The sequence below is a fragment of the Candoia aspera genome, chromosome 3 (genome assembly GCF_035149785.1).
Source record: "Candoia aspera isolate rCanAsp1 chromosome 3, rCanAsp1.hap2, whole genome shotgun sequence".
NCBI classification, from domain to species: Eukaryota; Metazoa; Chordata; class Lepidosauria; order Squamata; family Boidae; genus Candoia; species Candoia aspera.
In genome coordinates this window covers 113,041,174-113,068,305 of record NC_086155.1, presented here as the reverse complement: position 1 = coordinate 113,068,305, position 27,132 = coordinate 113,041,174, and the positions used below count along the sequence as shown (strand labels likewise).

Sequence of the window (27,132 nt, the reverse complement as noted above, 5' to 3'; positions counted from 1 at the left end):
TGCAAAATTCAACAGGTTAGTTTGCATTTTCAGAACGATCTTTCCCCTTCTCCCTGAAAAGTGGGTATAATCTGGCACCACCAACACACAACAGTGACTCTGTATTTGGTCCACAACTACCTTTTAGGGATGGACTTTCAACTGCAGAATTCATGGCTTAAACATCTGGCCTGTGTTTTGGACAGTCTTGCTTCTTCCCAGAACCCCTTTTCTAACCTCTTGCCCAGGGAAGACTTCTGGAGCACTCAGAAACTTGCAAATACTTTGCTTTTCTGTCACATGGATCATTCTAATAAAGGGTTCCACCAGTTATGGATTTCAGAAAAGTTATGAGTGCTACTGAAAAGAATTCTGGATAGTTTTTGCTTTCTGAGGTTGCTTCTATTACTGATAAAGTACACAAGAAGCATACATTACTTAGCAAACTATACAAGCAGTCCTTCATAATCATACAACACCATCAGCAAAATGGGAAAAAAGCATTGTTATTTCATTAGGATGCTTCTTGCAGTTCTGCACTGAGACTCAGAGGGCCGCTGTTGGCCAACACAGTTCTCAGAAAGGAGCTGGAAATCTAATGGGGCTTCCTGCGCTCTGGTCTGACTATCCAGTCACCGAGTGCAGCGCAGCCAAACAGCAGGACTGAGGGATATGCAAGACCATGGCTGAGAAAAGAAAACCACTGCAATGGAGATAAACTCAGGAGAAACCCGGGCCCCTGTTTGTGCTCCCTTTCTTTCGGTGTCCTAGTGGGAATTTGAAACTCCTCAGCTTCCTGGATCGCACAAAGCACTTTTCACAGCAAGTGGGATGGACGGCAGGAGCAAAGCTAAGAGCAGGTCTGTAAAAAGGCAAGTACCTCTCCTCTTCTTATTGTCTTTCCTCTGCCAGACTGTCTCGGAGCACGTTCGCTATTCAATTCCAGAGGAAATGGGAAAGGGTTCCATTGTGGGGAATCTTGCCAAGGATTTGAGACTGAATACTGCAGAAGTGGGAAATCGCAACCTGCATATCCTTTCTTTAGGCAAAAAGCAATACTTCTCCATCAATGCCGAAAATGGGAATCTGTATGTAAACGACAGGATTGACAGAGAGGAAATCTGTGGGGAAACTGCATTCTGCCCCATCAGTTTTGAAGTAGTGAGTGCCAACCCTATGGACATATTTTATATAACAGTAGAGATCCAAGATATTAATGATAATGCACCACATTTCTTAAATGGTGATATCAAGCTAGAGATAAGTGAATCCTCCTTACCAGGAGCCACATTTCTTCTTGAACAAGCAGAAGATTTTGATATTGGGACAAATTCGCTCCAGGATTATCATCTAACAATTAACCAATATTTTATTCTAGATATCAGCAAACGTGACTCTGTAAATAAGTATGCAGAATTAGTACTGGAAAAACAGTTAGATCGTGAAAGTGAAAGCGCCATTAGTTTGACACTTATGGCTCTTGATGGGGGAAGACCTCCAAAAACTGGAACAGCTAAAATATGGATCAAGGTCATTGATGCTAATGACAATCCACCCATTTTCAGTCAAAAAGTATATAAAATCAGCCTCAAAGAGAATGCATCGAAGGGATCTACTTTAATACAGGTGAAAGCCACGGACAAAGATGATGGCTCCAATGGCCACATCACCTACTGCTTTAGCAAGATTGCTGACAATGCTCATCAGAAATTTGAGTTAGATCCACAAGATGGACTTATAACAATTCAGGAAGAGCTGGACTTTGAGGAAACAGGGAAGTATACTATAGCGGTGGAAGCAAGGGATGGAGGTGGATTAGTAGCTCATTGTAATGTTGAAATAAAGCTATTAGATGTGAATGACAATGCTCCAGAAGTCATTCTTGCCTCCTCATCCAGAGAAATACCTGAAAATTCTGCACTAGGAACATTAATAGCTCTTATCAATATAAACGATAGAGATTCAGGGGACAATGGGGAGGTTAGCTGCCATTTACAAAATGCTTCCCCATTCAAAATAGTATCAGCAGCTAATAACTACTATAAGCTGCTTACAGATGGTCCCCTAGACAGAGAAAGCACCCCAGCGTACAATCTTACAATCACAGCCACAGACAAAGGTACCCCCCCTCTTTCTACACAGAAAACCATCTCACTGGAGATTTCAGATATCAACGATAATGTCCCTGCCTTTGAGAAACCCTCTTATGCTGTCTGTGTACCAGAGAACAATCCTGCTGGCACCTCCATCTTCAGCATCAAAGCTGTAGACCCCGATCTTGGCCATAATGCTAGGATCACCTACTCCATCCTCACGAGCAAAATAGAGGAGCTCCCTCTCCCATCTTACCTCTCCATTAACTCAGAAACTGGCACTCTCTATTCTCAGCGGTCTTTTGACTATGAACAACTCAGAGAGTTTCACGTACTAGTGAAGGCTGAAGATGCAGGCTCCCCAGCTCTCAGCAGCAATGCCACATTGAAGGTGTTCATCCTGGACCAAAATGACCAAAGCCCTCAAATTCTGTATCCTTCTCAAGGAGCAGAGGGCTCGGCCTCCTTTGACATGGTGCCTCGCTCAGCAGAGATGGGTTATCTGGTTACGAAGGTGGTGGCTGTGGACGCCGACTCTGGGCACAATGCGTGGCTGTCCTACCATCTACTGCAAGCCACTGAGCCAGGGCTCTTCACAATTGGTGCCCACACTGGTGAAGTCAGGACATTGCGGACGTTTTTGGAAAGAGACGCTCTGAAGCAGAAGCTAGTGGTCTTAGTAAAGGATAACGGGCAGCCACCGCTCTCTGCTACAGTCAGTCTCAATCTGGTTTTTGCTGAAAACTTCCAAGAGGCACTGCCAGAAATAAACAACCAAATCACTGATTCAGGGCATCAGTCTGAGCTGCAGTTCTACCTAGTGCTGGCCTTAACTTTGATCTCATTTCTATTCCTCTTGACTGTAACTCTGGTCATTATGATGAAACTCCGACAGTCAGGGAATCTGAAATTCCTTCCGTGCTTTGGCCCCGTTCCCCATTCAAGCAATGCTATTATATTTCCACCAAATTATGAGGAAGGAACAATCCCTTATTCCTATCAGCTTTGCTTATCCTCTGAGTCCAAGATACATGAAGTCGCTTTTCCAGTACCCAAAGTTCAAGCTGCCGAATATATTTCATGCAAGCAAAACTCTGATGTCCTTTTGGCCATCAATGGAAGCAATATCCCAAATTCTGAGATCGATAAAACTAATTTGGTGAGTTTTCTTTTTTCAAAAGTACCAACTTTACAGTTTATGTACCTTTTTACTGAAACTGAAAATGTAAAAGATTCTATAACAATTTCCAGATACTATAATTTCTGTATGAAAATATTATTTACTGTATTGTATGGTGCAGTTATCTGTTGTTTGTGTATTGTTTCATTTTATTTTAAGAAAGATAGGTGTTTTATAATTGAAAAAATAAGAATTGATTTTATTTTCATAGATCTTCCTTTCTAGTGAAAGGAAAGGACATTATATGTAAATGTTTTGAATGAGATTAAGTAGCAATAACATCCAAATACAAATAATGAATGGTGACTTTTTAATGCTTCTACAATAGCAAATCTTCTAATAGTAACTAATAGAGAGCATTTCAATCATTCAGAATGGTTCACCTTATTTGATTCCTATGAAATATCCCAATAATGAACGCCAATATTTAGGGTTGAAGATTTTTACAAGACAAGCTAATAATATGAAATCCCATGTTGCTTGCTGTTGTGACTGTAATTTGTCTAATATCACTTCTGCTTTCTATATATTTATTTAAATAGATTACACTAATTACATTTGAATTATAAACCAATCTAATTTGCTGAGCACAGGAGAAATTTTCTTACAAATTAAGAGACAAAAATAAGCCAGAGGTGCCATACTAAGTTTATATGGCTCACTCTTGAGAGTGATAAGATAATGAAAAACAACTTGGGCATTTTAAAGAGGTTCACTGCTTTCCTTTCTTCCCAACATAATCTACACTTTCTGATGAATACGTCAATGCAGCTTACAATGTGGAAGTCTAAAACTAAGAGAAAGTCAGTAAGGCTCACTTCCTCAGTATTTCATAAGCAATATTGCAAGAGATTAGAAGAAAAGGAGAACCAGTGTCACCTCGTCACACTCTCATTAGCCATGGCAAGAAAATGGTAGAATCTGCCCCTGATATCAGGTACTCGCAGAGACCAACAAAATGTGAATTGCAACATAACATTTGCAACTACATCTTGTTTTATGCTTGTTGCAGTTGTGGACTTCCGCATTTAAAACATGGAAGACAATTTTGGGATACATGAAGGCTAGTAAGTTTTTTAGCAGTGAAAACATCTTTCTGGCAGAGTCTAACTTCTGCTGCTTGATATAAGGAGAAAAGCTGAGTCAAACAATAAAGTCCTTTATAGATTTCAAAGGCCAGAAATTTAGACTCCACACAGAAGAAAGGACAGTAAAGTACAGTTTAGGATCTCATGCATGCAGCACTGCTAGAAAAATTAACTCATTTTAATTTGTATGCTGTGACATAAATGAAATGAATCAGCATTGAGTTAGGCACATATGCGGGTCTCAAAAAACACTTACTGGTAACTTTGAAATGACTCCAGAAATGTCCTCATTTGAAATAACACAAATATGTAATACATACTAATGCCATAGTAATTCATGATGTTAACCACTGACAGAAAACTTTTTTTACAAATATAGATGGGTACAAATATACACAAAAATGATAGCAGCAATAACATTAATGAAAGGAGAGCTATTTACCAAAGAAGTGTCTAGTATACTGACTATATACTAATTAAATGATAAATGATAGAAAAGGACACAATCATTGGAAAAACAGTGCCAGAAGTATTAGAGGGGTGAAGGGATATAAAAGAGACTCAAAACAATCATATTTTCAAATCCTGAGTGGTTTCATTAATGAAAACTATGATCTAATATTATATTGCATGCCACTGTGGTCAGGAATGTGGTTATATAATTTAAATTGACTTTCCAGAAGTGTCAGCAGCTGTCATAGGCAAATCTGCAGACTATTAGGAAAGTTACACTATTGCTAAGAACATTTTCCTAATGCTTAAAATAAACCAGTATTTCTTAGTGTGAATGGAAGACATCTTCTGTCTTTTGCTCATGCTCTTCATGCTCCTTCTTCCTCTTGTTATTAAAAGTACTATGTATGTAAAAGAGAAAGAAATAGAAAATCGAGATTTATTATATTCCTTATTTCACCATCATATGGCTGAGGATAAACTGAAACTCGAGATAAAAAAAATTGGAGCTACAGTATATTCTTAGATACACAGGAAATGGACTGTGTTCATGACAAGGAAAGTAAATATCAAAGCAACAGGGTAACAATGCTGAGATTTTGCCATCTGTAGTAAGAAATTTAAAATTAATTTAGGTATCAGTTCATTCAAGATAATAGTATCATTGTCATACCACAGTTGGAACCTAGCCTGGGTGCCATAGGGTAGGTTAGAGTTTCTAAGATGCAGAAAACTCTCAATCTGCAATTATATATTCACTCTCTTGAGGCCAGGTCTCGATAGAGTCTTGCTACACAGGTATTACATTGCACTGAACATCCTGATATTAACAGCTCATAACATGAAAGAATGTCATTGGAAGAGATACATTACAATTACAGCATGATGAGGAGAAAAAGCAAAAAGCAGAAGGGGACTCTTCCAAAACTGTGTTGCTTAACATCGCATTTATTCTCAGCGCACCAAAAAAGGATCACATCCAAGCCACTTTCCTATTCCTTGCTGAATGGAATCCCCTGCAGTTTCCCCTCTGGCCTCGGGGTGTCGCTGTTAGCCAACGTGGGCGCCAAAAAGGATGGAGAAGAGCTACTCTCCAGACAGGGAAAACAGCAGACCACAAACGCAAAGCAGTCTTGCTAAACGGGAAGGTCCCACAAATTAAGAGGAAAGGAAACTGTTTCTTACTAGCCGAGATTCCCCGCATTCCGAAGAGAATCTGAGGCAGTTACTTTATCGTAGAGGAGATGGAGCGAGGCCAAGGAGAGAATGGCAGAGCAATCAGAAGGCAAGTACTGTCGCTCTTAGTGTTGTCGGTTTCCTGCCGGGTCGTCTCAGAGCAGATTCATTATTCGGTCCCTGAGGAGATGTCAAAAGGGTCTGTAGTGGGGAATCTGGCAAAGGATCTAGGACTGAATCTCAGAGAACTGGCAAGTCGCAAAATGCATGCCCTCTCTGTGGACAAGGTGCAGTATTTCAGAATCAGTGCAGAAAATGGAAACCTCTATGTGAATGACAGGATAGACAGGGAGGAAATATGTGACAGAACCCCACTGTGCCTTCTTAATCTTAAAGTGGTTATTGAAAATCCTTTAGATATTCACCATCTAAAAATAGAGATACAGGACATTAATGACAATGCACCACAGTTTCTCAGTAGCACAATCCAGTTGGAGATAATTGAAACAACCCAACCAGGCACCAGATTCCTTCTTGGGAATGCCATAGATCCGGATATCGGCACAAATGCTTTACAGGATTACCATCTTAGCACCAACCCTTACTTTACCTTGGATGTGAAAGAGAGTCAGGATGGAAATAAATTTGCAGATTTAGTACTGCAGAAGCCACTCGATCGTGAGACTGAACCAACCCTTCAGCTGACAGTTACAGCACTGGATGGGGGGAAACCCAGAAAAACTGGAACAGCCCAAATATGGATCAGTGTCACCGACGCCAATGATAATCCACCTATATTCACCCAAGAAATCTACACAGTCAGTCTGAGGGAAAATGTGGCAGTTGGGTTCCTTGTGCTGCAGCTTGTAGCTTTGGATAAAGATGAAGGTTCATATGCACAGATCAGGTATTATTTCAGCAATATACCATTGAGTGCAAATAAGAAATTCAGTCTGGATTCAACCAGTGGAATAATTTCCCTCGTGGAACCGTTGGACTTTGAGGAAACCAGAGAATATGTGATGACAGTAGCAGCAAAAGATGGAGGTGGATCAATGACCCATTGTAAAGTAGAAATAAGGGTTCTTGATGAGAATGATAATGTGCCAGAAATGATGTTCGCATCCGTTTTTAGTCCAATTCTGGAAGATTCTCAGTCTGGGACAGTTATTGCTCTCATCAATGTGCATGACAGAGATGCTGGTGATAATGGGAAGGCATCTTGTTATTTAGAAGACGATTTGCCATTCAAGATTCTTCCATCATCTGAAAATTACTACACACTTCTGACAGACAAACCACTGGACAGGGAAAAAGCATCTCAGTATAATATTACAGTCACAGCCACTGACAAAGGAACTCCTCCGCTGAGCACACACAAAACCGTCTTGCTGCAGATCTCTGATATCAATGACAATGCCCCTGCCTTTGAGAAAGCTTCCTACAGCATCTATGTGCCAGAGAACAATCCTTCTGGTGCCTCCATCTTCCAGATTCAGGCCTTCGATCCAGATGTGGACCAAAACTCACAGATCACATACTCCATCCTCACCAGCAACATTGAAGAACTTCCCATCTCCTCCTATATCTCCATTCATTCCGAGACTGGCACCATCTATGCCCAGCGATCCTTTGACTATGAGCAGTTCAGGGAATTCCAGCTGCAGGTGAAGGCCCAAGATGGAGGTAGTCCCCCTCTCAGCAGCAACGTTACAGTCAGGGTGTTTATCCTGGATCGGAATGATAACAGCCCCCAAATCCTGTCCCCTTCACCAGAATCCAAGGACTCTTCCCTCTTTGAGGTGGTTCCTCGTTCAGCTGAGGCAGATTATCTGGTAACAAAAGTGGTGGCCGTGGATGCTGATTCCGGACACAACGCCTGGCTCTCCTACCACCTGATTCAAGCCACAGAGCCGGCACTCTTCACCGTTGGCTCTCATACGGGTGAGATCAGGACAGCGAGAACCTTTTTGGAGAGAGATTCCATGAAGCAGAGACTCGTCCTTCTGGTGAAGGATAATGGGCGGTCACCTCTCTCAGCCACCGTCACTCTGAACCTGGTGTTTGCTGAGAACTTCCAGGAGGCCCTTCCGGAGATGAAAAACCTGATGAACAGCTCAGAGGATCAGTCTGACCTGCAGTTCTATTTGGTGTTGGCCTTAGCTGTGATGTCATTCCTATTCCTCTTCACAGTGATTCTGGCCGTTGCCATCAAGCTCAGGCAGTCAGGAAATTCCAGGTTCCTACCCTGTTTTGGTCCCACTTCCCATTCCACGACAGGGGTCATATTTCCACCCAATTTTCAAGATGGGACTCTGCCTTATTCCTACCAGCTTTGCCTCTCCTCAGAATCCAGGAAGAATGAAGTTACCTTCCTGGCACCAAACATTCATATTGCTGAGAATGTGCTTTGTGGGGAAAAAACTGAGGTGCCTCTTGCAGGCAATGGAGGAAAAACATTACACCACGAGATGGAGGATAATGGGAAGGTAAATATCGTTTCATTGCAAATTCCATAAATCCATCCCCTAAGAAAGGGGAGCCTATACTGTACATGTTTATTCCAATGTAGATTACATTCTACTTTACCTTTCCAACACTTAAAATTTTATTTCTTGGCAGTATGTCACTGAGCCATTTAACATGACTTTCTCAGAAAATGGAGTAATTAATCTGAATTGTCCAATTGAGTGGAATAGCAAGGTGAATTTCCTTTTTAAAGAATTTCCATAGTGTTTTAACGTAAAAGGAGTTATATTAATTTTAGTACTGCATTTCTTTTGTCCAAGTACTTAGTGTTTGCATGAAGTTAAGGATTTTAATCTGACCTTTATTCTATTTAAGTCGATAGTGGGTTTTTAAGTCATTTTCGACATATTACTCTGGGATAGCATTTAAAATATTCTTGCATAAACAACTGATACAATTTTGAAGCATATATACCAGATGAGAGAGATGTTTTTTTTATAAGGCTTTTAGGAATATGCTGATACATATTACTTCAAGGGTTGACTAACTATTTCTGCATCCAAGTAGATTTGTATTGTATTTTATGGTCTCAAAATATTTGCTAGAACAAAGAGCTTCCCCAGATAATACTGTATTTTTGCATTTATATTAAGCTTTCTAATAAGAAAGCTTCAGAAATCTATATAGCCTATGCTAATATACCTAATTAGGAGGAGAGTCTAACATCTCTTCAAGTTCTGCTTTCTGGATGCTTTTCATTATAAGTGCCATTCCCTTAGACTGGTAGCCTGGATATGATCAATAGCTATACCACTGCATTTAGAGAAGTGCTTTATATTTGTGATGTGTGAATGAGACTTATTTAAAGAACCACAGTTAAATTCACAATAGTTTTAATGACAGGTAGTGCTGGTATTCCATTTAAAAGTGCAGTGGTCATGCAAAGTTAAGAGGTTTGTAGTCATGGGGATAACACAAGATTTATGATCATAGAATCAAAGAGAATTGGTCAAGATCCAGGTCCAAGGTCTTAGAATCATAGATTCAGGCCATTTTGGCTACCATTCCAAATAAATACCAGAGTCCAAATTAAAGCATTCTAGGAAGATTGAAATCTAGTTTAGCCTCTGAGCACATGGAAGAAAGGAGAGTTGATCACATCTGTAGGCAGATGGTTCCACTGTCGAACCATTGTTAGTGTCAGAATATTCTTTGTAACATTCAGAACCTACATCTTAGAACTTAAATCTATTTTTGTATGTCATACATTCTGAAATGAGAGAGAAAACATTTGTCCTTTTTCTCCATTATTCTGTAGGGGTGCTTGAAAAGTGCTATCCTATTCTTTCTCTTCTTATATTAACGATCTCATAATAATTTTGATTGCCAAGAGTCACAAAATAGGACAGTAAACAAATAATTATTTTCCTCAGCCAAAACATACCTTAAACATACTTCATATTTATATTTCCCTGATCATCCTTTAATTCATTGAGCCTGTGTTCAGTTTGTCTAAATTCCTCTTAATGTGGGCGCCCACAAATGATGCTATAATGATGGAGTCCTACTAAAGGAAAGTAATTTAAGCAACCACTTCCCATGATTTAAAATTCCATTTTTCTTCATGCAGATAAAATTGCATTTGTCTTTTTTGCAACTGCATCACATTGCTGACTCATGCAATTTGGAATTAAATTCTGAAGAGATGAGTGTAGAATGAAATATTTGGATTTTCATACACACATTCCTTGAACATCTTGTAACTAAATAAATATAAAAACTTAACATTCTACCCATAAAAACTTTATTTTACTGTAGTAGCTGATAAAACTGCAACAGGACTTTAAAAGACTGATCGCTCAAGATTTCTCCTAATTCAGATGGCATTTACACTAGCTCAGTTACCGTTTTGGGAAGCTGCAACAGAGACTTTGGTAGCATGACCTATGAAAAATTAAATATTGGAATTCCAACTCTTCAATCGACGTGTGCCAGCATTTCTGAAACAAGCTCCTTTGGTAGGCAAGTCGCAAGGCAGATTTCAAAAACGAGGCAGAGCCAGGGCAAAAATTAAATAGATATAAATTTGGTTGTTATAAAAATTAAATCATACTAATTAAATACAGTTAATACAATTATACTCCACACAGTATCTTTCTATCATATTAAAAATTGCAATTTAGCAATAACTTTGGAAAGGGCTAAGTCTCTGTTCCCCTGCATAGGGCCCAGCTTTAAACTTTCTTGCCTGTACTTTTCAATTTCAGCTTTCAGTAAATACATAGTTATGTTTAACTGCAATTATTATTTATAATAATAATTAAATTTATATGCCACCTGACTCCCAGCGACACTCGGCAGTTATGTAAATATAATTTTATATCTTCTACATTATAACAGTGAGTAGAAGAGAGTTGGCCACCAAGGGATTTGTACGAAGAGGTAATTTAAGGTGTTCTAAAAAAAAAACCCAGCTACATTCCCCGAGACTTCCAAAGCACCCACAATACTCCCAATTATACAAGAATTCCAAAAGATGAAAGCAGAAATCCAGAAAAATAGAAAATTTGCATTTGACAGACAACTTGGGAGTATTATTTCTGTTTCTCCACTGTATATTTGGAGTGTGAAGGAATTATGTCCTGCATTGTGATGGCGAAGCCTTCAGAGGATCCAGGTGCACACTTTCAAAACTTCATTAAAAATCCCCCAACCAGGCAATAGATCTATCTCAAGAACATGCATCTTTGTAAAAAGATTTCTGATGTCACACGTATACATTTATGCATTATGAAGTTTTAATTTCACTAAAACATCAAATGAATGTAACCAGCATGCTCATTACTTACCTACACTTTCTGTGCATTGTACACTTACTATTAGTTTATAAAGTAAGGCCATATAAAAGAAACATGATTTCCAGATATTGATGTTTGTGTTATTTCTCAATTTCACTTTAAATGCAAAATTCAACAGGTTAGTTTGCATTTTCAGAACGATCTTTCCCCTTCTCCCTGAAAAGTGGGTATAATCTGGCACCACCAACACACAACAGTGACTCTGTATTTGGTCCACAACTACCTTTTAGGGATGGACTTTCAACTGCAGAATTCATGGCTTAAACATCTGGCCTGTGTTTTGGACAGTCTTGCTTCTTCCCAGAACCCCTTTTCTAACCTCTTGCCCAGGGAAGACTTCTGGAGCACTCAGAAACTTGCAAATACTTTGCTTTTCTGTCACATGGATCATTCTAATAAAGGGTTCCACCAGTTATGGATTTCAGAAAAGTTATGAGTGCTACTGAAAAGAATTCTGGATAGTTTTTGCTTTCTGAGGTTGCTTCTATTACTGATAAAGTACACAAGAAGCATACATTACTTAGCAAACTATACAAGCAGTCCTTCATAATCATACAACACCATCAGCAAAATGGGAAAAAAGCATTGTTATTTCATTAGGATGCTTCTTGCAGTTCTGCACTGAGACTCAGAGGGCCGCTGTTGGCCAACACAGTTCTCAGAAAGGAGCTGGAAATCTAATGGGGCTTCCTGCGCTCTGGTCTGACTATCCAGTCACCGAGTGCAGCGCAGCCAAACAGCAGGACTGAGGGATATGCAAGACCATGGCTGAGAAAAGAAAACCACTGCAATGGAGATAAACTCAGGAGAAACCCGGGCCCCTGTTTGTGCTCCCTTTCTTTCGGTGTCCTAGTGGGAATTTGAAACTCCTCAGCTTCCTGGATCGCACAAAGCACTTTTCACAGCAAGTGGGATGGACGGCAGGAGCAAAGCTAAGAGCAGGTCTGTAAAAAGGCAAGTACCTCTCCTCTTCTTATTGTCTTTCCTCTGCCAGACTGTCTCGGAGCACGTTCGCTATTCAATTCCAGAGGAAATGGGAAAGGGTTCCATTGTGGGGAATCTTGCCAAGGATTTGAGACTGAATACTGCAGAAGTGGGAAATCGCAACCTGCATATCCTTTCTTTAGGCAAAAAGCAATACTTCTCCATCAATGCCGAAAATGGGAATCTGTATGTAAACGACAGGATTGACAGAGAGGAAATCTGTGGGGAAACTGCATTCTGCCCCATCAGTTTTGAAGTAGTGAGTGCCAACCCTATGGACATATTTTATATAACAGTAGAGATCCAAGATATTAATGATAATGCACCACATTTCTTAAATGGTGATATCAAGCTAGAGATAAGTGAATCCTCCTTACCAGGAGCCACATTTCTTCTTGAACAAGCAGAAGATTTTGATATTGGGACAAATTCGCTCCAGGATTATCATCTAACAATTAACCAATATTTTATTCTTGAATTTAGACAGGTGGAAAATAGACAGCAATATCCAAAATTAGTGTTAAAGAAACAGCTAGATCGTGAAAGTGAAAGTAGTATTAATTTAACACTTACATCTGTTGATGGAGGGAATCCTGCAAAAACTGGAGCAGCTAAAATATGGATCAGGGTCATAGATGCCAATGACAACTCACCCATCTTCAGTCAAGAACTCTATATGGTCAGCCTCAAAGAGAATACATCAAAGGGATCTACTGTAATACAAGTGAAAGCGACAGACAGAGACGAAGGTTCCAATGGACAGATCTACTATTACTTTAGAAATATTGCTGATAACACTCATCGTAAATTTGACTTGGATCCAGAAGATGGAATTATATCAGTTCGGGAAGAGCTGGACTTTGAGGAAACAGGAAAGTATACTATAGCGGTGGAAGCAAGGGATGGAGGTGGATTAGTAGCTCATTGTAATGTTGAAATAAAGCTATTAGATGTGAATGACAATGCCCCAGAAGTCATTCTTGCCTCCTCATCCAGGGAAATACCTGAAAATTCTGCACTAGGAACATTAATAGCTCTTATCAATATAAACGATAGAGATTCAGGGGACAATGGGGAGGTTAGCTGCCATTTACAAAATGCTTCCCCGTTCAAAATAGTATCAGCAGCTAATAACTACTATAAGCTGCTTACAGATGGTCCCCTAGACAGAGAAAGCACCCCAGTGTACAATCTTACAATCACAGCCACAGACAAAGGTACCCCCCCTCTTTCTACACAGAAAACCATCTCACTGGAGATTTCAGATATCAACGATAATGCCCCTGCCTTTGAGAAACCCTCTTATGCTGTCTGTGTACCAGAGAACAATCCTGCTGGCGCCTCCATCTTCAGCATCAAAGCTGTAGACCCCGATCTTGGCCGTAATGCTAGGATCACCTACTCCATCCTCACGAGCAAAATAGAGGAGCTCCCTCTCCCATCTTACCTCTCCATTAACTCAGAAACTGGCACTCTCTATTCTCAGCGGTCTTTTGACTATGAACAACTCAGAGAGTTTCACGTACTAGTGAAGGCTGAAGATGCAGGCTCCCCACCTCTCAGCAGCAATGCCACATTGAAGGTGTTCATCCTGGACCAAAATGACCAAAGCCCTCAAATTCTGTATCCTTCTCAAGGAGCAGAGGGCTCGGCCTCCTTTGACATGGTGCCTCGCTCAGCAGAGATGGGTTATCTGGTTACGAAGGTGGTGGCTGTGGACGCCGACTCTGGGCACAATGCGTGGCTGTCCTACCATCTACTGCAAGCCACTGAGCCAGGGCTCTTCACAATTGGTGCTCACACTGGTGAAATCAGGACATTGCGGACGTTTTTGGAAAGAGACGCTCTGAAGCAGAAGCTAGTGGTCTTAGTAAAGGATAACGGGCAGCCGCCGCTCTCTGCTACAGTCAGTCTCAGTCTGGTTTTTGCTGAAAACTTCCAAGAGGCACTGCCAGAAATAAACAACCAAATCACTGATTCAGGGCATCAGTCTGAGCTGCAGTTCTACCTAGTGCTGGCCTTAACTTTGATCTCATTTCTATTCCTCTTGACTGTAACTCTGGTCATTATGATGAAACTCCGACAGTCAGGGAATCTGAAATTCCTTCCGTGCTTTGGCCCCGTTCCCCATTCAAGCAATGCTATTATATTTCCACCAAATTATGAGGAAGGAACAATCCCTTATTCCTATCAGCTTTGCTTATCCTCTGAGTCCAAGATACATGAAGTCACTTTTCCAGTACCCAAAGTTCAAACTGCCGAATATATTTCATGCAAGCAAAACTCTGATGTCCTTTTGGCCATCAATGGAAGCAATATCCCAAATTCTGAGATCGATAAAACTAATCTGGTGAGTTTTTTTTAATAGTAGTGACTTTGTAGTCTAACTACCCTTTAAAAGATGCTTGATAAATGGTTGATTCTATGATTGTATATATACATTTTACTTTATCTTATTAGTTCCTTCACCTGTTTGCTCATTGCTTCATTGTACTGAAGAACCTCTACAGTTGTAATGGTGTCTAACATGCCTTTTATAAATGGTAGTTATTTCAGAATTCGATTTTGGAGGAATTGTAGTCTCCTTCCAATTGAAAATATATTGCTAGTTTGTGTGCATGTTTATGTATAAGAAAAAGATGGTTAAGAAAGTCAGATTTTTATGTGAAACTCAAACCACCATAGCTTTGATGTTTTTTTTAATAGATCTTTCAAGTTTAGTGAAATGAAAGTTCAGATAACATGTGAGTGCCTTGAATGAAATAGCAAATTAAATGAGCGAAAATAACTTTGGATTTTTATGCTTCCCCAGTAGCAATTGTTGCAATAGTAGCAGTAGTAATTTGCAGAAAGCATTTCAGGCATTCACAATAGTTCATATACATTATTTAGTAAGTATAATGTGGACCAACAGTGTATGCTGGTATTTAGTTATATAATTCTTTTCAGTTAAAAAAAATTGGTAAGTATGGTGTCCCATTTTATCAAATGTTCAGACAAGTTATAGCTTAAACCTGTCTCAAATCACCTCTGCACTACACAAATTAATGCACCGCAGTTACATCTGAAGTATAAACTAATCAAATTTGACAAATGTAGAAGGAGCAAATTAGAGCTGTTCTATAAAGTCTACTCCCCACTTACAAGTGGTATATAAGAGCACAAAACATAATTTTTTAAAAGCTGGGTTCTCTTCCATCCTTGCTTCCTCACTTATAATACATTTCCTGATAAAGTTGTGAAAGCCACTTACAATTTAAAGGTAAAAAAAAAAAAGAGAAGAATGCCAATAACATACACTACTGCATTGTTTAATTCCACTGAAATAACAACTTGTATAGCAAAAGAACCAGTATTATCTCAGAAATCAATCAGGCTGTAATAAGCCCCTGGCTTACATATAGCAACAAAATACAAATTGCAACCATAATGCATGGAATTTGATTATCCATGCTGCAGACTAAAACCAAATTTAATGTGGAAAATCAGTATAGTTATTCCCTTTTTGCAACTGATAGCTTTATTACAAATGAAATTTCCTTATGTCTTATATTTGCTGCAGTTGCTAGAAATGTAATGTATTTTTTGGAATATTCTTTTTTATTTAATATATTTTATGCCACTTTCTCATGGACATACCTTGAAGCAGTATGCACAGTTAAAATGAGAAAAACAATTCTGGGATTCCTTTCCCAAAAGACAGATTTAGGATATATGAAAACAGACCATAAGCGCACTGCAGCTTACATCACTACTAAATTGCATTGCATTTTAGTTGAGCAGGTATTACATTCCACTTGGTCAAGACATTAGAAACATATACCCCCAGACTCCCTGTTTGTATCAGTACAACCTTGACTGAGATAATCAAGGATGTGCTATACAGTACTTGCCTATTAATTGTCCACACTGTGAACCAGAAGGCCTTTTCTCACTGCTGAGCCAAAGCGCTCTCCTGTATCTTTGAATCTGTTGAAAACTGGTTTAAAATTTGCTGTTTCCATTGCAAGGCATATCCTACTTCTATTGACTCACTATAGTAATTTGACTATTTGTGTCCACATGGTAATGGCCAATAAGAAACTATGGAATATATTCTTTCCCACTGCACATACTACAGGTAGTCCTCGCTTAACAACCACAATTAGGACCAGAATTTTGGTTGCTGAGTGAAGCAGTCATTAAGTGAATCTGACCCAATTTTACAACCTTTTTTGTGGCAGTTGTTAAGCAAATCACTGCAGGCATTAAGCAAACCACGTGGTCATTCAGCAAATCATGCAGTTCCCCACTGATTTTGCTTGCCAGAAGCTGGCCAGGAAGATCAAAAATGGCAATCATGTGATCAAGGGACACTGCAATTGTCATAAATGCGAACCAGTTGCCAAGCACCCAAATCGTGATCGCTTGACTGTAAGGAACACTGTGACGGTAAGTGTGAGGACTGGTCATAAGTTGCTTTTTTCAGCACCATCGTAAGTCTGAACCGTCACTGAACAAATGGTTGTTAAGTGAGGACTACCTGTATAGAGATATCCATAGTTCAATCATTGATCCATTACTGCTAAGTAATGTATCCATTACTCCATACAAATCCATTCTATATCCATTTATTAGTTTTGGATAATGGACTATTACAAATAATGTAGCCAAATTCTTTGCATCAACATATAAAATATGTTGAATTAATATCTACTAAGTGTTAATTGAGCTAGAAATATCCTATATTTATAGTTCGATCTTAGTATCTAATATTGTTACTATAAAATATACTAACTAACACATCTTTTAACTGGATTGGTTACCATCCCAATATCTCTAAAGTTCAAGCTAGAGCTTGGTTATTTTAAGTTAGTTCAGTAAATTTTAAAGCAGCTGGTAGATCTTAGAATTACATATTTATTCATTGATACTTTTAACTCTATACATTTTAGTCTCTTATTTATATAAATTTCAGACTTACAGTATTTACCTGCTTGTAATTTTTAATTTACAGATTTAGTTATAGATTTAGTTCATGGATATTTTATGATAAATTTATTTAAGACTCCTAAAACCTAGTATTGTAGATACAAAATTGCTGGATTAATTTTATATTGTCTAGTTTACACTTTATGCCAAAGAAATAAATAAGAAATTTATAATAAGAAATAAATAAACTGACCAATAACTTGATTTTCCTCCAATGCAATGGGAAACAAAATCTTAGACATTCCACAGGCCTTGATGTTGCTCTTGGATAGGGTAGGAGTAAAGGAAACATTACTTTAACACCCTACTTGAATAACCTGCTGGTATATTTACACTGGTACAGTTATGTACAACTTCAGTTTGACACAATTGAAACAAGCTGGTGCCAGGCCATGTTTGTACAGTGGTTAGGCATACCTGGGAAAAGCCTTTACAGTATGTCAATCAAGCTTGCAAACTGATGAAGGCAGCTAGGCCTCAAAAGATTCTCCACACCAGATTTCTCACATCAATGCCCCTGGAAAAGCTAGTTTGGCATTTCTTATACTCAGAATGTCAATGCCCCAGGAGGCCCAGCAGCATGCTCTAGTCTTTCTTCCTCTCCAAAGCTACATGGAGCCTGTTTCGGCAGACAGATTGTGCTTTTGCAGCCATATTTTCTTTACAAAGCCAAATTGTTCACTTATTGTTTGGACAGTATACAGAGGGCAAAAAAGGCCCCATTCTGCCAACCTAAGAGGGAACATCTGTCCCAAAGCTGCTACATACTGTCCCCAGTGATCCAGCTATAGTCTAGACCACTGTTTCCCACCTCAGCAACTTTAAGATGTGTGGACTTCAATTCCCAGAATTCCCCAGCCAGCCAATATCTTAAAAGTTGTTGAGGTTGGGAAACACTCTTCTAGAATGCGGCCCAAACCATTGGAGAGAAGCTGAAGGCTGCCTTGTACACAGAGTACCTGTCTCCTTTGAATGGATGGGTGGTTTCTGACTTTGCAAGGACAAAAACCAAAAACGCCTTCCTCCCCACCCCTTTCCAAATAAAAATTCACAAACACACCCTACCCATCACTGCAGAGTTGTTATAAAAAAAAATGAACAAAACTTCATTGTAGCCTAAGATGTCCTTTTTTCTTTCAAAAAACTGCATAGTTGTGGGATATATGTGAATTTTAAAAAGATGCAGGGAAAAGATTAGGTGCTGCTTCTCACTCCACATACAGTAATCCAAAACTGTAGCAAGTGTCTGTTCTGTTGTAACGTAAACATTTTTTAAAAACAGAAGTCTACGTTGCAGACACACAAAGAGACTCAGGGCATATCCATACCTTTAAGCTGCTCCAGTCGTGTGCTCAGACCAGCTTGACTTTAAATCAGCTTCAGAAAATCCTGTTGCGACTGAAATGCTTGGGCAGCAGCTTGCAAGGTATTTGGTCCAAACCAAATTGGACAGTTCCCCTGCTGCTGTTCCCGCCCACCTCTCTCTTCCTGGAAAGCAATGGCCAATTGCTTTCTTTCCTGGGAGAGGGTCTTATATACTAGTGAATTTTTTTTTAATAAATCCAGCAATCCACCATTTTATCATTTCCCAGTTACTTGAGAGTACAACAGTGAACATACTTTAAAAAAAGGCTGAGTTTCAAACCAGGAAAGATCTGCATATAAAGCAAGGACTATAAACATTATAGGTAGATTTGGTGTAACAAATCCTGTAGCAGATGTTATTAATCCTGTAGCAGATGTTATTCAGGAAAAGTAGGAAAATACAGGGAGGAGCTTCTGTGAAGTTGCCTCAGTGCACGGATGGTCTTGAAAGGAGTGAAGCGCATCAGGCAATACTTGAGCCAAAAGAACCAGAAAACAGTATTTTGATAGTAGAATGAAGTGCCAGGAGGTCACATTTGTAGTGGCTGGCAGATGGGTGCAGGGTGACATAATCCTGCCCTCTGAAACTTTGCTGGTCCGTGCTGGTCGTGAGACAATCTGGCAGCATGGATAAGACCTCAGGGATAATGATAGGCATAGAGAAACAGAGAAAGTTTCAGAGGTTATTTTGGGTGATGTTTAATAATAAAGTTAAATCAAATTTAAGTTGCTGTTTATTTTTAAAATTTTTAAAATACTATTACTTCAGTATAATCACACGTATTCCACTCACTTCTTGTGTCACTTTTTCATTCCAATCCTGCTTCATCTCAGTTCCACTTTCAACATGTTCTCTATGTAGCCCCAAAGGGCTGAATATCACCACCTGCTAAAAAAAGGTTGCCTTCCCCTGCTTTGTTGCTTTTGAAATTGCAACTGCAACTGCATATCTTTAACATGTGCTGAGATATCTTAATCATATTTTTAAAGATATCGTTTGAAAAATGAAATCAGTAAAAATGAAATCAGTTGAGGGCACTTCCAAACATGGGCTTGGATGCATTCACTGTGCAAATTGAACATCATTTATTTATTTAATTCTGATTCCCCCGCCCCCGCAGTCAAGGGGCTGAGCATGTGAGATGCTCCAGTCACAAGACTTTTTGCAAATAGGAAAGTCCAGCTTGCAAGCAGGAAGTGGCGCTGCAAAAGCAGCTGGGTTTCTCTTTTATCTCAGTACCCAATAACTGAACATTGATTGGTCAAGACAATCACTTACAGTTTTCTATAAGTGCTACAAATCTACTTAAGCACCCACAGCATCTTGGTGACTTGACAAATGTACATAAAGTTAGCCTTCATTGTCAAGAGAAATATATGAAACCTCAGGCAGAGATTTTGTTAGTTCTTATCTGCAAATGTTATTGAGCTACTGCTGCACCATCAGTTAGAGTAAAGAAACAAAAAAAGTATGTTGATTATCCAGGATCACAATTTTCTTTCTTAATACTTTAACACAGAAATGCACACCCTTCTTTTGGCCTCTGTTATCATAATCAGAACTGCATTCCTAGAACTAGGAAGGATCAGAACAAAGAAGTGGATACAGTCAAGATATATTTACGTTTAATTCAATACAAGATACATTACAAAATACAAAAATAGAATGTATTGGATAATTTTCCCCCTTTGCCACATTAAAAATTATAGTCTGGTAGCAATTTTTGGAAGGACACTGGAGACAGCAGCAAAGGCCTTGGATGCAGTCCTGCTCTAACATAACAGGAAGTCTGAAATGAATATTTTAAAAATATGGAAACATTGACAATTACTGTACATGTTATTGACTTGGCTTCACAAGTCTGTACTCTGTGACCAGTATCCGTCTGCAATTTGTTCTTGTTCTTCCCAGTAAGAACTTTCCAAGACACACAATGCAAAGAGGAAAAAAACTTTTCACAAGTAGGTAAGTGAAGTCTAGGTGGGTAGGTGAGGCCAGCACTGGGTGAGCAGGACTTCAAAGGTAGCTATAGAAATGCATATGCTTTTCTATAGATACCTTAGCTATAGCTACCTTCCCAGTTTAGGGAACTGAATGTGTATGTGTGTGTGCGTCTTCACGTCACTGTTGACTCCTGGTGACTGCCTGGACAAGTCCCTGCAGTTTTGGCAAAGTTCTTCAGGAGTGGTTTGCCCTTGCCTCCTTCCTAGGGCTGAGAGAGAGTGACTGGCCCAAGGTCACCCAGCTGGCTTCGTGCCTAAGGCAGGACTGGAACTCACAGTCTCCAGGTTTCTAACCTGATGCCTTAAACCAAACTGGATACCACACCCATAAAGCTCTCTGGAATATAACTTGCATCTTTTCCCCTAGACCACAGAAACAGTGCAAGAAATTACATTAAAAACTATTGACCTGGGCAAAAGGAAAGAAGTACTGACTCCAAAATCATAACCACAATGTTCTAAATATTCCACCACTCAAGTCCAAGTATAAATATAATTGTTAAGTATCAACCTATAATGATGTTCAGACTGTATTTGGTTGGAAGCAGAAAAGCAGCAGCATTCCTTGCAGTTCTCTTTCTGAGCCTCACAGTGCCGCTGTTGGCCAACCTCATAAACAGACAGTGGTGGAAATCGACTTCTGACTCTGAGACTGTTTCACCAGTACTGTGTAGATTGGGGAAACCGAAAACAGGGAAAGAAAAGGGAGAATACTGAAGCTGCCAAAAAAGAAACTGCATGAGATTTCTTCAGCTAAAATGACATTGTTCTTCCTTATGGAATTTTCCGGCCTCCTGATGAAAATTTGATCTGATCTGAAAGAAAGCAAACAGGGTAGTGGAGAGAAGTCCAGATGGAGAGAAAGCAAAAAAAGAATGGAGGAGCACACCGAAGGCAAGTATTACTTCTCCTGCAATTATCGTTCCCTTACTGGGTTGCTTCAGAGCAGATTCATTATTCAATACCTGAGGAAATGACAAAAGGTTCTGTTGTGGGGAATCTTGCTAAGGATTTGGGGCTGAATAGCAAAGAACTGGCAAAACGCAGCATGCATGCTGCCTCAGTGGATAATATGAAATACTTTGGAATCAATACAGAAAATGGAAATTTCTATATAAATGAAAGGATAGACCGGGAACAAATATGTGGTAAAATTCTACTTTGCTTGGTTAACTTTGAAGTAGTGATTGAAAACCCTCTGAATATTTTCCATGTAAGTATAAAAATCCAGGATATTAATGATAATGCTCCACAGTTCCTTAATGGCAATATCAACTTGGAAACAAGTGAACTGACTTTGCCAGGCAGCAGATTTCTTCTTGGAAAAGCTGAAGATCCTGATATTGGAATAAATTCTTTGCAGAATTACCAGCTCAGTTCCAATCCATATTTCATTTTGGAAGTAGAAGAGAGCGAAGATGGAAATAAATTTGCAGATTTAGTTCTGCAGAAACCATTAGATCGTGAACGTCAAGAGTCTATTCATTTGGTTCTTACAGCAATAGATGGAGGTGAACCTAGAAAAAGTTCTACTGTGCAAATATTAATAAATGTTACTGATGCCAATGATAATCCCCCCATTTTTACTCAAGAGGTCTATAAAGTTAGTCTGAGGGAAAATGCTCCTACTGGAACCACTGTGCTCCAGACTGTGGCTTCTGATGCTGATGAAGGCCTATATGCTCAAATCAGATATCATTTCAGTAACATACCAGGAAACGCCCAAGAGAAATTCAGTATGGATCCAATCAAAGGGACAATTACTCTCATGAAGACATTAGATTTTGAAGAAAACAAAGAATATACTATAACAGTGGCAGCAAAAGATGGTGGAGGATTAGTAACACATTGTAAAGTGCAAATAGAAATTGTAGATGAGAATGACAATTACCCAGAGGTAACACTAGTTTCCTTATTTACCCCACTTCCTGAAAAATCTAGGTCCGGAACCTTAATTGCTCTTATAAATGTTAAAGATAAAGATGCTGGTGACAATGGAAAGATAACTTGTTATTTACAAGATGATTTGCCATTCAACATTCTTCCATCATCTAACAACTATTACACACTCCTGACAGACAGACCCCTGGACAGAGAAAAAACTTCTGAGTATAACATTACAGTCATAGCTACTGACAAAGGAATTCCCCCACTGAGTACAAACAAAACCATCTCGCTGCAGATCTCTGATATCAATGACAATGCCCCTGCCTTTGAGAAAGCTTCCTACAGCATCTATGTGCCAGAAAACAATCCTTCTGGAGCTTCCATCTTCCAGATTCAGGCCTTTGATCCAGATGTGGACCAAAACTCACAGATCACATACTCCATCCTCACCAGCAACATTGAAGAACTTCCCATCTCTTCCTATATCTCCATTCATTCTGAGACTGGCACCATCTATGCCCAGCGATCCTTTGATTATGAGCAGTTCAGGGAATTCCAGCTGCAAGTGAAAGCCCAAGATGGAGGTAGTCCATCTCTCAGCAGCAACGTCACTGTCAGAGTGTTTATCCTGGATCAGAATGATAACAGCCCCCAAATCCTGTCCCCTTCACCAGATTCCAAAGATTCTGCCCTCTTTGAGATGATTCCTCGGTCAGCCGAGGCAGATTATCTGGTAACAAAGGTGGTAGCTGTGGATGCTGATTCCGGACACAACGCCTGGCTCTCCTACCACCTGATTCAAGCCACAGAGCCGGCACTCTTCACCATTGGCTCTCATACGGGTGAGATCAGGACAGCGAGAACCTTTTTGGAGAGAGATTCCATGAAGCAGAGACTCGTCCTTCTGGTGAAGGATAATGGGCAGCCACCTCTCTCAGCCACCATCGCTCTGAACCTGGTGTTTGCTGAGAACTTCCAGGAGGCCCTTCCAGAGATGAAAAACCTGATGAACAGCTCAGAGGATCAGTCTGACCTGCAGTTCTATTTGGTGTTGGCCTTAGCTGTGATTTCATTCTTATTCCTCTTCACAGTGATTCTGGCTGTTGTGATGAAACTCCGGCAGTCAGAGAATCCCAGATTCCTACAGTGTTTTGGTCCAGTTCCACATACCAAGACTGGTGCCATATTTCCTCCAAATTTTGAAGAAGGGACATTGCCTTATTCCTACCAACTTTGCCTCTCCTCTGAATCCAGAAAGAATGAGTTGACTGTGCTGACACCAAATATTCATATTGCTGAGAATATTCTTTGTGGTGAAAAATTTGGTGTATCTTTTGCGGACGTTGGAGGAAACAATTTACATTGTGAGGTGAGAAGTAATAGGAAGGTAAACCTCTTACTCTTTCTCATAAGAAATATTACAGTTCTATATATTTTTAATTTGAAGTTGATTGCATTCTGTTTTCTGATTCTTGCTTTTATTTGCATAGAACTGTATGTTTCAGATATATGTTTCTATCTCTATAGGTTGTGCAATAATATATCTCAATTCATATACAGTACTTTTAGTATTGAGTCCTATGGCACCCTTTCACTAAATTATTGTCTCGTCTTATAATGTTGATAAATATTGTTCATCAGCATTATTAGTGTGGGTTCCATACATGTATAGATTTTCCACATTAAAAAAAGAGTTGCAAGACTCCTGTGCATATTATACTGGAAATGATGTTCTTCATAAAGTATTGATGGCCTAAGAACAAGACTTTTGTTTGCTTTGAGGCAGCATGTTATCAAGAGATAATTGTTGCTTTATTATGACATCAACTAATAAACGTTTAAGTGGATCATGGATAGGAGAATGGATAAAAGAAGCTTGGAAAAATCTGTTATGAATATTTACAAAATCCAATGCTCTTTGGATGTTCACTGAATTTCACAATTTCATTTTTTTCTTTGATCAAAGGACAATAAAAGAGCAATTTCAATGTTCCATTCTAATGCTATGCTGAATCCTTTGTCCTTTATAAACTGATCAAAGACTTTTCATTAAATAACATTAACTTAGCTTATTAACAACATTCATATATACAGCTTTTTGTCTCTTTATTTGGCCACCTGACTCATTATTCTGCTCAAGTAGTATATCAGGTTTCGTTCAAAGCATAACACAGATAAAGGTAAGTTTACTTAATGTTTCTGTATGCTTTCTTAGTGTTACAAAACTATAACAGGATTTAATAAGAAAGAGAGTGGGATGGTTGAAAATGTGCCAATACCTATGTAAAGCAAAGGGCAACTTTCATTTCCCTAATACTCTATGGAATTGTCAACCAACTTCATCCTTCACAGCAGAGTATACTTTCTGGCTATACTTCTAAACTATGTAAGTCAGTCTTACATCAATATCTGGGAAGCAGTCTGTGGGCACCTTGAAAACAATGCAATAACGAGTAGAAGTCAGCAGGGATTTATTAAGAACAAGTCTTGCCAGACTAACCTTAGCTCATGTTTTAATTTGTAACTTTCTTAGTAGATTGTAGGAATGCTGTAGATGTAATGTATCTTGATTTTGAAACATCATTTAGCAAAGTACCACATATCATATTGAAGGCATGATAAGTAGATCCATAGTAGGCTTAACAATTGTACATGGAGAATGCTCATCAACATATATTATTAAAGTTGATTGAGGTATTAGTGGTAAAAAGTTCATGTTGGGTCATGTGCTTTTCAACATTTTTGTTAATGACTTGAATGAAGAGATGGCTTACCAGATGTGCAGATGATACAAACTTGGATGGAACAGCAGCTACATAGAAGACAAAGTTGAATATGATCTTGACAGTTTATAGAAATGTGAAAATAACAGAATGAAATTTAATAAAATTTAATTTAATAGTATACAATAGGAGAATGCCTTGTGATAGTTCTTGTGAAAAATATCATAGAATACTAGCTGTTTATGAAATGAATGTAAAGCAGTTGCAAAAAAAAAAGACAAATGCAGTTTTAGGCTCTATCATTGGAAGTATTGTTCTCAAATTAATTACTGAATGCAGTTATTCCACTTTGTTTTATGTTAGTCAGATCCTACTTAAAGCTACTGCCCAACTGGTAAATGTCCAAATAATAACAATACCAATTCTTTCTAAAGGACACTTGTAAGGATAACAAGATTGAATCTCTGAAGCATCTTGACACTTCAAATAGCTACATAAATACTAAAGCAGCAGCAGTTTTTGATTGATTATGTACCATCAAGTCAATATCAACTCTTAGCAACCACATAGATAGATTTTCTCCAAGCTGATCTGTCCCCAGACTGGTCCTTTAGTTCTTCCAATGGTGCACTTAATGCAGCTGTAACGAGTCCATTCGCCTTGCTGCTGGTCATCCACTTCTTCTCTTTCCTTCTACCTGTCCAGCATTATAGACTTCTTTAGGGAGCTAGGTCTTCTCATAATGTATCCAGAGTATGATAATTTGAGCCTGTTCATTTGTGCCTTGAATGAGAACTCTGGGTTGATTTGTTCAAAGACCCATTTGTTGATTTTCCTGGCTATCCATGATATTCTCAGGAGTCTTCTCCAATACCGTTTCTATCCTACTTCTTCAAAGTCTAGCTTTCTCATCCATAGGTTGTCACAGGGAAAACCATTGGCTGCACAATTCTGATCTTTGAAGATATAGACACAACTCAGCATATGAATATCTTTTCTAGGGCCTTTATTGCTACTCTACCAAGTGCTAGTCTGCAGCATATTTCTTGACTGCTGGTTCCTTTACTGTTGATGCTTGATTTGGAAAAGCAGAAGCTATTCAACACGTCAACACGATATCTTTGCTGTCAATTCTAAGGCTGGTTGCTGTGCCTGTTGTAATTAGTTTGGTCTTTTTTATATTTAATTGTAGTCCCATTTTTTCACTGTGTTCCTTGATTTTCATTACTAGAGCTTGCAGATAATTTGCATTTTCAGCTATCAGCAGCAGCAGCAGCAGCCGCAATATTGTTACATTTTTTTCTGTAAAGGAATAAAAGTAAGTTGTCACTGAATCCTGTTCAACCCCTGGTGACTTAAATGGACATATTTATGCAGTTTTATGGCTATGATGCAGTCAGAAGTAGTTTGCTACTCCCTTTTTCTGGGATATTTTTCAAATTTTCACTGCAACTTACAGCCCTGGACTTGGATAGTCCCCCATCCAAGTACTCACCAGGGCCAATCTCGCTTAGCTTTCTAGGTCAGCCAAGGTTGGCTAGGTGCTGCCATCTAGCTGGCACTTTAATTATAGAATATTGAATTTTGGGATTTAAATCATAATTATATGAGGATGCCTTGAGATAGAAAAGTAATGTTTTCATAATGCCCTGCATACTTCTTGCCTTTCCATTTCTTTGGGGGCACAGCCACAATATACTAAGAACTAGTTTAAGGAGTTAATAAATGTTTAAACTATACCCATATAAACTTCACAGGAACTCTCAGGTAAATGAACAATATATACAAAGACCTCCACACACACATTCAAAAAATTAGCAATGTCAAAGAAGGAGGCAAGGGTAGAACTCTTCTGTCAGAGTTGTTAATTGGTAATGTTGTTTTGGCATGGGAAAGCATATG

The 27,132-nt window shown here is 39.0% G+C and overlaps 4 protein-coding genes across 4 annotated transcripts; all 4 read left to right on the top strand.

Moving 5' to 3' along the window:
* The first annotated feature begins 565 nt into the window (after positions 1 to 565).
* LOC134494656 (protocadherin gamma-B5-like) lies at positions 566 to 5,933 on the top strand. Its single transcript, XM_063299906.1, has 3 exons — positions 566 to 3,231; positions 4,265 to 4,319; positions 5,752 to 5,933. The coding sequence occupies exons 1-3, from the start codon at positions 811 to 813 to the stop codon at positions 5,931 to 5,933; spliced, it is 2,658 nt and encodes an 885-aa protein (XP_063155976.1). The 5' UTR covers positions 566 to 810.
* Positions 5,934 to 6,037: 104 nt separating this feature from the next.
* On the top strand, positions 6,038 to 12,045 carry LOC134494655 (protocadherin gamma-B5-like). Its single transcript, XM_063299905.1, has 2 exons — positions 6,038 to 8,458; positions 11,911 to 12,045. Exons 1-2 carry the CDS (start codon positions 6,038 to 6,040, stop codon positions 12,043 to 12,045), a joined length of 2,556 nt encoding a protein of 851 aa, XP_063155975.1.
* On the top strand, positions 11,965 to 14,645 carry LOC134494654 (protocadherin gamma-B1-like). The gene has a single exon (XM_063299904.1). It carries the CDS (start codon positions 12,210 to 12,212, stop codon positions 14,643 to 14,645), a length of 2,436 nt encoding a protein of 811 aa, XP_063155974.1. The 5' UTR covers positions 11,965 to 12,209.
* Positions 14,646 to 21,473: 6,828 nt separating this feature from the next.
* Positions 21,474 to 24,794, top strand: LOC134494653 (protocadherin gamma-B5-like). Its single transcript, XM_063299903.1, has 2 exons — positions 21,474 to 23,876; positions 24,723 to 24,794. Exons 1-2 carry the CDS (start codon positions 21,474 to 21,476, stop codon positions 24,792 to 24,794), a joined length of 2,475 nt encoding a protein of 824 aa, XP_063155973.1.
* Positions 24,795 to 27,132: the final 2,338 nt, after the last annotated feature.

Excerpts from the sequence above, each read along its gene's own strand:
- LOC134494654 (XM_063299904.1), top strand. The coding sequence starts at position 12,210 with ATGGACGGCAGGAGCAAAGCTAAGAGCAGGTCTGTAAAAAGGCAAGTA.
- LOC134494655 (XM_063299905.1), top strand. The coding sequence starts at position 6,038 with ATGGAGCGAGGCCAAGGAGAGAATGGCAGAGCAATCAGAAGGCAAGTA. Across the intron at positions 8,459-11,910 it reads AGATGGAGGATAATGGGAAG|TTCTGCACTGAGACTCAGAG; the intron begins GTAAATATCGTT and ends TGCTTCTTGCAG.
- LOC134494656 (XM_063299906.1), top strand. The coding sequence starts at position 811 with ATGGACGGCAGGAGCAAAGCTAAGAGCAGGTCTGTAAAAAGGCAAGTA. Across the intron at positions 3,232-4,264 it reads AGATCGATAAAACTAATTTG|TTGTGGACTTCCGCATTTAA; the intron begins GTGAGTTTTCTT and ends TGCTTGTTGCAG. Across the intron at positions 4,320-5,751 it reads TTTGGGATACATGAAGGCTA|CGCACCAAAAAAGGATCACA; the intron begins GTAAGTTTTTTA and ends ATTTATTCTCAG.
- LOC134494653 (XM_063299903.1), top strand. The coding sequence starts at position 21,474 with ATGGAGAGAAAGCAAAAAAAGAATGGAGGAGCACACCGAAGGCAAGTA. Across the intron at positions 23,877-24,722 it reads GAAACAATTTACATTGTGAG|TGTTACAAAACTATAACAGG; the intron begins GTGAGAAGTAAT and ends ATGCTTTCTTAG.